General features: G+C 42.0%; 1 protein-coding gene across 1 annotated transcript in view; it reads left to right on the forward strand.

Annotated features, from left to right (window-relative positions):
* TSPAN4 (tetraspanin 4) overlaps positions 1-11874 on the forward strand; it is a 133666-nt gene extending 121792 nt beyond the window's left edge. Inside the window, exons 5-7 of the mRNA XM_088525828.1 lie at positions 5889-6020; positions 7422-7505; positions 10374-11874. Coding sequence (XP_088381954.1) covers positions 5889-6020; positions 7422-7505; positions 10374-10442 — 285 coding nt within the window. The 3' untranslated portion in view covers positions 10443-11874. The remainder of the gene's footprint in view (positions 1-5888; positions 6021-7421; positions 7506-10373) is intronic.
* Positions 11875-12000: the final 126 nt, after the last annotated feature.

Genomic DNA, 12000 nt, shown 5'->3' on the forward strand with positions numbered 1-12000 from the left:
TTGAAGTCTGCATGGTCCCAGCACTGGGCACATGAGGGGACCAGCAGAGAGCTCCCGCAGATCCATTTCTGCTGCTCTGCATAATTGGTTTTCACATGTATCTCTCAAAACTATTCAGCACTAGCCTATTGCAGTGGTGCAGTGAAAGCAATCCCAGCATGGTTAATTATGTAAAGCACTTTGCAGATGAATAGCACTGTGTAAATGCCAAGTATTATTTTTTTGTCTTCAATAATAATCATTACCCCTTACATCCCTAAACAGTACAGTGTAATCACTAATTGGGGGATTAGGAGCATACAAGGGACTTCCAGAAAGGAAGGTCTCAGCCCAGCTGTTTTCAGACTGGCTCCTAGGAGACTACTGGCAAAAAACACCCTCCATTAGAGCTAATCATGTTGGCATATAAATATCTTGGTACTGATATATATATATATATTTATTTATTTCCATTTTTAATGGCGCCAGTAGACATCAGTCATTGGTTGAGCAATGAGCCATGTCTACACATGGATGGAAAAGAGCAGCCAGGACGAGGGGAGACAAAGCAAAACATGACAGTGGCAGCCATGTTAACGAGTCCTCCTCCTCCCTTATCCCCTCTGCATTCGCCCTTCTTTTCTTTGCACAACCGTCACTCAGCTTGAGCAGAAGGATGGCACTGATTAAAGCATGAGGCACCGACACCAGGGAGCTCAGCTCTGGCATAGGTGTCTGTTCTTCCTGCCAAAGACCAGCCCCATCCCGGGTTTACTAAATAGGCCGGTGTTCAGCAACTACCAGAAAAAGGGCTTTGATTTTTATAGAGGGCTGGTGGGAATGGGGGAGGCAAAAAAACAATAACAAAAAAAAAGCAGATTTTTTTTCAGAAACAGAAGCACATTTAGCAGGTGGCATTTCACTTATGTGAGACTGCTTAATCACAAATTACAGAGGAGTTTAAAGTGGCGGCGTGGATACTGCCCCCTCTCTTGGGGAAGCTTACTTCTTTCAGCCTTGTACCTCGAGAAAGGGGAACATCACTCTACAGTTCATCCCTGGGAACACAGAATCAGCAGGTCTGTCAGCCCTGGCTTTAGGGATGAAGTTTTACTTTTAGTTCATGACTACTTTAGTTCATTTTCAGACCCCCCAGTAATGGAGCTGGGTTCAGCTGCACACACACCATGTTACAGGAAAAGCATTAAACTTCTCTGGCGGAAGCCCCTAGGTCAGGATGGTGTTTCAAAGTGGAATATCCTATTTTATTTTTATTAACATCTTCAATTTACCAAACTCATTGCCTTTCTGAAGGGAGCTTCAAACCTTAAAAGGACCAGACACGCAAGCAGGTGCCTTCGCACATTTTGAGCGGGCACCTCAAAAGCATACAAAGTAATTTTAAACCTGACTAAAATTCCAATACTTCAGGCTGTAAGTAGCACCTGAGCAGCATTTCAGTCCATAACAACCAGGCTCTGTTAGTCACAAGTGGAAACCACTAGGAAATGAGAAATGGGCATTAATTTTTAAAATGTTGCTTCATCACTAACATTGGGATCCTTTTAACTAATCGGTCAGTAATACGAGAGGGCTGTAGAAAAAGCATTAGCTTTTCTAAAGTGAGCAGATTCGACTCCCTTTCACTGCTCTTTAATGCCTTTCATGTCTGCTTAGGCCACTGTAACTGAGAGCAACTTGATGCAATTTCCCCCCATGCCGTCATTGATTTGATGTTAGATTAAAATACACTTTTGGATTACTTCAACAGTAATCCAAACCATCCATTAAATGAATAATTTTTAAATGAAAACTTATTCACTACTTTTCACAATGATAGAGGAAAAAGACATACACAAAGCACCACGATCCTAAGTCTCCCTCATAGTTTTGATAACAGAAAAAAAACTAACTGCTAATATCCTGAGAGAGGGAGTCAGTATCTGGGGGTGGGGAGGAGCGGGTTAATTTTTATTTATAAGTCCTTTTGCAGCCTTGCTAGTTTTTTTGTTTGTTTGTTCCCCCTCCCCCCCCAAGAATTTAGGGAAGAAACTATGATCCACTTATTCTTTAATACTAGTTCTTTAGAACTGGCTACTAGAATATCCAGTAAAATACAGAATGTTTTAAATCTTCTTTTGCATGCTGCTACTGCAGTAAGAAAGAAACATTTTATTTAGCATTAATTTTGAGCAGTTGCTACCCCAGGCCAGAGCTGCAATTCCTCACTGACACGAAACTAAAGCTCCCTGGGAGCAGCATTGCATTTGTAAGTGCAGCCCAGAGCCCTGCGCGCCATGCGACGCGGCCTAGCTGGAAAGTGCTCCTCAGCCTGGCACCTCTGGCTGCACCGTGGTGCTGAGCAGCCCTGGCAGCCCCCAGACTCCCCAGCAGCCCCTTTGGCAATCGGTACGTGGCAGCCACTGATGCCTCCTTAGCAAAGGAGCAAATGTTTTGGCATTTCAGGAGGCAGAGCCTCTCACACAAGACAAGTGAGGCAAACAGGAGGGCATCTTAAGCATTCCTAGAAATGTGGAGTGTCTTGGATACATATTGCTTTAACATTTTTTTGCTTGTTTGAGCAATGTTTCCCCAACTTCGATCAGTACCCCCAGAACTACTGTCCAACTGTCACCCTATTGCATAAGCACTGACATGCCTTCCTACCACACATCCTTTACTGCTGCAAGCCCTAGGATCGGGTGCTGTGGGGTGTCCAAGTTAAGGCGGCTTCAAGGTATTGCTATTCAAAACACAGTATCCGACATCTTCTGAAACTATCCCCGTTTAGTGAGTGGGAGTTTCTGTAATTGTTTCTGAAAACATCTTATTGATCATTGAAAATAGGGACAGAATTGTCTAATTTAATTACTAAGTAGTGAACTGAGCAATACAGGACTGCAAATGTGCCCCAGGCAGTGCATGTGGCTGTAGCTTACCTTCCAAGGATCATCTCCACAACTGCTTTATGCTGATCAGGCAGCTTTGCTTTCTGGCCATGGCAAAACATCAGCCTTTGTAGAAGAACAGAAGGTCAGAAGTAGTAACTGTCTGTAACAGTAACAGTAACAAGCTGCTCATTTTGGATATTTTCTTCCATGTGATCTGTGCTTTTTCCATCCTCCAAGTACAGGACTTTCTCCCAACTGTTCTTGCTCAGAAACTCTGTAACTTAAAATAAAAAAATAAAAAAATAAAAAGAGAGAGAAAGAGAGAGGGAGAATGTTCCTCTCAAATCTCTCAAGGAAGTTCTCTTGGCTCCCCCTTTGTCGTTAATATCCTCCCTTCTTCTTCTAGTAGCCTGTCATCTCTCTGAAATAACTGGCTATTTTTGGTTGTTCAGCTTCACATACACAGGAGCTTAGCAGATGATCCCAAATCAGCCCCCATATTTACTGTTCTCTATTGGGGCTTCCATGCTAAAGTCCCTGAATTTACTTAACTCTCAGCTTATCTTTTTGGCTCTCAACTAGGCACCTTTGCTGATGCTGTAGTGGGGACCCATTCAAGCTCACTGCTGTCTATTCCCTGGTTCCTGCCTCTATGTTTGAGTTTCTATTATGGGTCAGTGCCTCTAGAGCTGCTGTCTGCTTGACCTGGTCTTCACTGGAGGCTGACTATCATTGTCTTTTTCTTCATCTCTTCTCCTGTGTTCTCATTTCTGTTCCCTTTCCTCCTGTCCCAGAATCTCACACTGTTTCATTCTTTTCCACACTTGAGCTTCTCAGCTCTAACTCCCATCACTAGCTCTGCCTTGCCAGCCAGCAGCAGCACCCAAATATCAGCATTTAATCCTCTGTACTAGTACAGTACAGTGAGAAACCATGTGGACAGGAGATGCGTGGCCAAGATCAGACCAATTTAGCCCATTTCAGGTTGTCTTTGCAACTACATGCCCTCCTAGTTCCACTGTTGGGCTTGTTGGAAACGTTCTCCTTACAGTCTGTGGAGTCCCAGTCCTAGAGCAATTCCCAGCTACTTTCTGCTGCTCAGGCTCTACTGCAGCAGCTGTCCACAACACTGTTAGTGATCTCTCAATAATCAAACTCTGATTTTGTCTTCATCCTCTGTGGCCTGTCAGACATCCTTGACGCTCAGCCATACAGTAGTGTGGAGGAGAGAGAGAGAGAGAGAGAGATAGTCTCAACCTGCACAAACTTGTGCCACTCATGTCTGGTCTGAATGTCACTCAGATGTCTCAGCCCTTGATATGCTGCCCTCTACGTTGGTGGTGAACAGCATTTCCAAGGCTTGCTATTTCCAACCTGTTCATCGCTTCTTACTCTTATCAAGAAAGATGTCTTCTGACTCTGATCAAGTAGTGACAGTAGCCTGCAAGACCTTCTGGTTAAAATTTCTAGATAAACCCTCTCACCTCAAATGGCTGGCATGTTCCTTATAGTTCCCATATGCTTTGGGACCTACTACTCATAAAATCCCTGTTCTGCATGCAGAACCATAAGGAAACAAAAGTAACAAAGTCACAAACTTTTTTTCCTTGCAAGTCATTTTGATGAAAATGTTGCCTGTAGACTCCCAAATCAAACGTTTGCAAGCTGTGGATTGATTTCTGCCACAGACCAAACGAGAGGATTGTGAGCAGGCCCTCAGGGGAATATATATGCTGCTCCAGGAAAGGCTTCTGACTTCTGCTTGGCAGAAGAAAAACACTGTGCTGTGAGCACTGAAATGTCTCTATCTGCCTATACGCTGTGAGCGCTTGCAGCAGCAGAGAGGAGATGCAGGGCAGTGTGTGACACCTCTGCCCTCTATTGGCCTTAGCTGGCCTGGCTGATCTTCTCCAGTGAATACTCTTAAGGCCTGAGCACTCAGCTCTCCATGCAAATAACCCCCCCAAAATACTATATTTAGGGAAAACTCTCCCTTAGGCCTGTATGTAAACATCAGGATCTGACGTAAGCCCTTAGTCCTGGCAATGATTATGAATTCTGCATGGTTATGAGTTTTTACAAGTCTTTAAAAGACAAGCATTCTATGTATGGATGTGAAAAAATACTGTGCATGCCTATATAACATCAGGCTAAAAAAAATAAGACCTCGACACGTCATTCTGAGGCTAAAGAGGTACTGCTGGCACAGATCTCAAAAAGTACAAGGTACTGCCACGACACAGAACCTGATGTTTGTAACTCCATGTAGGCTGTTTTGTTTTATTCGGTGGTGCTAACACTTCAAAATACCTCCAAGTTCGATGCTTTCTGAGTTAGCAGAGGAGTAACAGATGGTGTATATAACTCCATGCTATTGAATCTTAACATATTTTGTCTCACAGGAATGGCCTAGTATGATAATACACCCAGTTCCCCAAGAAGGAAGATGCAAGCAACAGTATGGGAAATGGCTCTGCGAGCATCTCCCATGCCTTTCATCCTGCTACCTAAATACAAACCTAATTCAGCACTAACACAGCAGTGGACATTGTTTCACTGGGTACATAACACTTACAGCACCACTATTTAAGAGCATCGATGATAACATTAAGGACCTTTTTCTAAGAGCGGAGGGAATAAATCTTTACTGAATAACTTAAGAGTTAGATTGACTCTTATCACCTCAACTCCTGGCTGGTGTTTCAGCCCCTACAGTATCCTGCTGCTACAAATGGGCGCCTCTGCTTCTTCATTCTCTCAACATTAACTATTGTACAAGACCATACTAAAAAAAAATAATAAAAAATAATTAAAAAAACCCTATTCTACAAGAGGTAAAGCAAGTGGGAAGAAGAGTCTAGCTGTATAAAGCTAAGATAGTGGATTCCCTTAAAATCTCACATCCCAGCTGGTGTAATGAGAATGCAACGAATTGTGTCCACCAGGACACTTCCTCTGAATGAGCAGAAATTAGTGTCAGCCCATACTTACAGTGTTGCTTGGTTCTTCTTTTTCCAGTTCAGATGCTGTGGAGTCTCCAACTATACTGACTGGTTTGAAGTGTACAACACAACCCGGGTGCCAGACTCCTGCTGCTTGGAGTTCAGTGAGAACTGCGGGCTTCACTCCCCAGGGACCTGGTGGAAAGCGGTGAGTAGCTCCAGCAGTAGCTGAGCTGTCTGCTTGCAACCCTGCAACACAGGCAAAGCACAGCTAGTCAGCTGTAGGTATCACCTGCAGGTGACAGGGCTATACAGATGTGTTGTGTCGTAACCTGTGTCATCACTAATCAGACAGTTTCAGTAGGCTGATGCTGAGCCATAATTTCCAACTTTGGGCCTAATTTCTAAACTGCTGTTTTACATTGCAGACAAGTACTTTGAAGCATTCACCTGTAGCACAGTCTAGCTAGGAAATGACAGAGCTGTCCTGTTTATGTGCTACCTGCTGTGCCAGATAGGGATAAAGGAACCCTGTATCACTATCCATTAACAGCAGGTGTGGGTGACAGCTCAGGCAATCACTAGACTTAGGGGCTGCATTAGGCTGGGGTGCCCTGGAAGCCCCAGCCTGGGGACTTCAGCTGCGCAGTACAACGGTGTGTTTGTCCCACTGAACTCCCTGAGCAATCCCAATTCAAGCCCAGCATTTTTTTTTTTTTGGAATGAGTCTTTGTACATCCCTGTAATCAAATTCAAAACTTGATGGGGTAATTTCCTCACCCTGGTCTCAGCAGGAGCATTCCAGAGCAGATAGAGTCTCTATTCCTGTCTGAAATAAGCTCAGCAATTCTTTGTGCTAATTACAGGTACTGTAATTACCCAGGAGGGAAGTAGGGGCAAGGCCAGCTAGTGAAGTGGAATTAATGGTGTTTTGCTGATTCTTGCGGTTTGTGCAGGAAGACACTCTGCACGCTCTCTTGGCCACTTTCTAATGAGGCTTCATATGCATGGATTGGTATTTGCAGCAGCTGAGCTCCAACCAAGCCTCGCTCCCTTGTATCTCTAGAGTAGCTACAAAACAGATTTTTAATTTAAGCACTGAAAATTTTTGTTTCTCATTTTAGCTTGGGTACTCAAATGATCAGTGCAGGTTAACCAGGCTAAAAACAGATCTTCTGGGGAGGGCCTTAACATCTTTTTATTTTAAAATACTTTAAAAAGCATTACCAGTGAACAGCTCTATGTTCACTGCTATGTTGGGCTGCTATGTTACATAGCGATAACAATTGGGTTTTTTTTCCTGAAACATGGAAAAAAGATTCACTTTGAAATTCTGAAGTGCTCCTAGTTGGCTCTTAGAGGGTAAAGACACCCAAATCCATTGCTTGCTTATTTTTAAATACTGGTCCAGGAGGGGCACTTTTTCTGTGTCATTACAATTAATATTGCAAAGCCCAGGACTAGCCCAGATTGAAATGTTGATTCAAGCTACCTAGCAGCCTAATGACGTGGCTCTTTTTGGTCTTTGTATTCTTAGGGAATTAGAGCTTCGTGTTTATGGATAATAAATACTCTTCCCTGCCCTGCCCTCCTTTTTTTTTTTCCCCAGCCTTGCTATGAAACAGTGAAAATATGGCTCCAGGAGAACTTACTAGCAGTGGGAATCTTTGGATTGTGCACAGCTCTGGTGCAGGTACACTCTAATATTGATTTCAATTCCTAAGTGATGGCAGCTAAATGAGCAATAGTAGATCCAGACATTCTCTAGGCCTGTTCTAATAATTTCAAATTTTGCTTGAAAAAATCTCAGAGATTTAACAAAGCTTTATATTTTCATTCTTTTAAAAACACTGTGCACAGAATACACAACTAGCAGTTCTGTGCAAACTTTCTGTTTTATCACATGTTGCAAAGAGTATGCACTTTAGCAAGGGGTATCTAAGGATCACTTTACCTTTATTTATCCATATTGTATTTTTCCATTGATGTATTTTCTATCAGACCTGTATTTGTCCTATAATTTTCCAGAGACGAATGATAGTTTAGGTTAATATCTAACTTCTAGATAATGTAAAGGTAGTATAAAGTTTCAATCATATCCTCATTTGCAGGGTAAAGTTTGGATATTGTTACCTTTTCTTCATTTTCTAACAGAGCAGTAAAACATTTCCTTAAATCCCCAAATCTTTTATGCATTAAGTGGAATTATATCCACAAAACTGGCTTAGAATTGCCTGGCAGATTTTCATCTGTCATTGCAGGCAGAGTCAGGGTTGGTACAGTATCTTGTCTCTCACTATTACATAGACATACCTTTAATCCAACTATTGTTCCTGTTGGGTTTTATTGTTTAGTCACGTGAGTGTTGGTACTGAGTTTGGGTTGGGATGGCTTTAATTCAGGTAACGCTGAAAGGATCAGGATGCAGGAAGCAACTGGAAGAGTTAGCAGTGATACTAGCACTGGCATTAGGAATGATTCACAATTCTATCCCTAGTATAGTCACAAGGGCATGAACCTCTCCTTAAGATACACAGGTGAAACCTGTGCTGAATTCAGCCTGATTCACTTATACTCTGCCCTCTTTTTATGGTCTGAAGTCCCACACCTGAACACTGAAGACAGAGCTTTAGTTTCCTGTTCCACCTCTCACACTGAGTGTGCAAACAGAAAGAGTGGCTTTGCTAAGATAAGTAACGCTTTAGGGCTCCAAATGAACCTCTGTTTTTAAGTAGCCACTACTAAGCAAGAGGGAGCCTCGGACCATAAATCAGCTCATACTCTTGCAGATTAGGCAGAAGAGCATATGTCTTACTGTCTCCTAAATTACATATTGCCTGCAACTTATTAATGCAAATGCCTGATTCTTTGTGGGCCCAAATTCAGTAGAGTTTTTGTTTTCCAGTATACTAAGCAGATAACGCTTAGGAAATGGATAAGCGCAAGAAAATTGTATGGTAGGGAGACAGTATAAATTAATCTGTTATTGTGTTTTAAAGGAGCATCCATGCAGCACTCAGGGAGTCTTTAAAAGATACATTTTAAGCCCAGCAGACCATGCCGGAGGTCTTCCTGTAGACTGTGATTTTCTATTCAGGGTTTTTAAGAGCAAATGATAGCCCTGTGACAAACAGAAATTACTCGCTTCCCTGGGAGAAAATATTTCAGACACTTTGAAAATGTGAATTAATATTTCTAGTAAATTGCTATGAAACACAGAAAATGCCTCAGAACACAAGAGACTTTTGCCAGAGTCTGTCTTCAGCTGCACTACGTGACTGATTCTAATTGATGATGAAACACTTGATCTGCTGCCACCTCGAATTGGGCTCCCTCCTTTGCTGCTGTTAGGGTGCTGATCTGGCCCCAGCAATACGACAGCTTTTGTTTTTCAGGGTAATGATATTATGGTTAGAATCATACAGTGACATAACTTGAAGGACATAGAGCACATGTGGCAGAAGATTTTTTTTTTTTGTCATGCATGCTAAAGATTGTAAAATACACTCAGTTGCCAGGGTTTTGTTATGCCTCTGACTTTGAAGAGCTTTGTTAGGAATTAATGGTTCTAGGAACTGCTTCCAAATATGTTTGCTTACGTAAAACAGCAAACTAAAGCCAAACAGTCTTATTTCACTCTGAAGGAAAGGTAAGTGAAGGAATTGTATCTGTTTAACCTGACCCTTTTTCATTTTTGCTTATAAAATAGTAGTATGCTATTACTCATGTCCTCTTCCTGGGAACTGCCATTTGTGTAGATAGTGAATTTTATGTGGTCAAGTTCTTCAAACAGGCATTTTTTTGTATGAATTCTATCTGGCAAACCCTATCTTGCTGAAAATTATTACAGTTGTGTTGCTAAGGAATAGGAAAATAAACCAGTATATTAATGTAAATATACTCCCAAAGGAAGGCAAGTAACACACTCTCCCTGCCAAGGGCAACGTGGCAGGTCAGTAGTTGGGCTGGCAGAAGGATCCTTCCCTGCCCACAGCCTCTTGTGAACAGACTGAGCAGTGAGACATCTGCCTTGTTGGTGTGGCATTGACGATTACGATTAATGCACAGACAGTCACCAGTGATCCCTCCTGCAGTGATCACTGCACACACGTGCTTGGAAAAATAAAGATTTGGTCTAAGGATGGAAATAATAGTTGTTCAAAGCAATAGTTATAGAGATAACCACAGCTCTACAAGTTGAGGGGGTTGCTACTGTAAAGTATCTTTTTTTTTTTTTTTTTAGCAAAAGTATTCCTTTTCTTTTCATATACCTCTTTTCAATATACCTCTTCCCAGTATCTTGTGGCTGCTTTTCATGGAGAAATCAACTCTCCTGTGCTCTCATTGTTCATTCTATAAAAGAGCAGTACAGATAAGGATAAAAGGCAGACAGAAACCAGGAACAGAACAAGGACATGGGTCAGCGGGAAAGCAGTATGTGATGTGTCTTCTTGTGTGTGAATGGGAACAAACAAAAACAGTGTAAGCATACTTTTTCTTTTTTTCAATAAATAGTTTTCTTTTGACTTACTGAAAAATGGTTGTTTGTTTTTTCTCTTAGATTCTCGGACTCACCTTTGCAATGACCATGTATTGTCAGGTAGTCAAGGCAGACACCTACTGTGCATAGATACCATTCCCAATCTCTGTGCTTCTCCTCCAAAGGACACAGGAGAAATCTCCTTCATGCTCATTCATCTGACCTTTTAACCCCCGTTTGTAATATAAACTGTGTATAATGCTATCTTTCTGAAGATTTTGTGAATCACCCCACTTTCCTGAAAGAGGAGGAAAAGACAAACTCAGTACTTGAACTGGCAAAGGTAAGAAGCAGCCTTGTCTTTAAACAGAAGAAAACCTCCACAGAGCGATGGTTCCTTTTCAATAGCCTGTGGCAAGACGAAGGAGGCTGCTTACAGGAGTCTGATTCGCAAACTGATGTTAGGAAAAGATTGCATGGAGGAAACCTCCGTGAAAGCTGCTGAAAGCTGCCAGGTTGCTTTCTAGCATATCACAGTCTGGAAGAGAGGGTGTAGAAAATGAGTGTTCTTCAGCATTCAAAGAAGGTGCAGAGTAGCTAGCACTGAATACAATTGCAACATTACTCCAGCTCACGCACAGGCAGAATGTCAAGAGCAAGCTGCCGTGCCTCCAAGTGTCTCAAGATGATTTTGTAGCCAGGAGAGGATCATCTCCAGAAATATGTTAATCTCACTGCTGCAAAGTCAGGCTTTTAATCAGCATCTGTGCAGTGAGATCTGGCTGGCAAGGGAAAATAATATTGGACATTGTCTCACTTACTAATTGCCAGTGGCATTGCAGATTGATGGCTGTGTATGTAATATATTCATATGCACCTGCTGTTCTGAGAGAAGGTGAAAGACCCAGCATCTGACCTCAGAAAGAGGAAACCTTTCTATCCCATTTTACATTCCAACTGAAATAACTGAATATTATTTCTTGTAGGAGATACTATCACCTATACCTCTGGGAAACAAGTAATTACCTTCAGTGTATCTTCATTTCAGTAAACAACTTGTGAGTGGGCTCTCTGTCATTCTACTATTTTTTTTCATTCCTGTTTCAAGTTAGTCTGCCAAAAAGTATCATTCATTTCAACACTTGACGATCCATACAAAGCTGTCAGCTGTTCCTTCCCTGAATGTCACCATTTCATTAATTTAGTCCAGGATACTATCATCTGCAGGTATGACAGAATTTGTCTTGCTGAGGATAAATCTTTTGCACATTGCTCATCTTTCCTAGAGTTATTAAGACTTCAGATGTTTTTATACTCTGATTTTTTTTCAGCTGCTTCCTTACGACAGCCAAGGCACATCGGTCTTCGTTGGAAGCAGAGTCACCTCTCAGTTCAACCTGTCATACCCATCTCCATCCTTCTGGCTTAAACAGCTAGAATCTCCCACATGTTGCAGAATTTGTAGAAATCAAAGTTTTAACTTTTCTATGCCAGAAACAGCCAGTTAACAGCTATTAATTGAAGTAATTTTAGTTACCACCCTTCTGCAGGAACCATGGCAATGAGGTTAAGAATCAGATGCTTCTCATCATTCAGGCAAATTGCAAAGAATCTCCCAGCAGGAAGCAGCCCCAGGCAACCACATACACATGTGTGGTAAGGAGTGGAAGAAGCATCCCAGGGAAAGCAGAGAGCAGGGAAGAGGCTA

This window comes from Tinamus guttatus, unplaced genomic scaffold (assembly GCF_059628265.1).
Source record: "Tinamus guttatus ecotype Peru unplaced genomic scaffold, ASM5962826v1 Tinamus_guttatus_pri_ptg000240l, whole genome shotgun sequence".
Lineage (NCBI taxonomy): Eukaryota > Metazoa > Chordata > Aves > Tinamiformes > Tinamidae > Tinamus > Tinamus guttatus.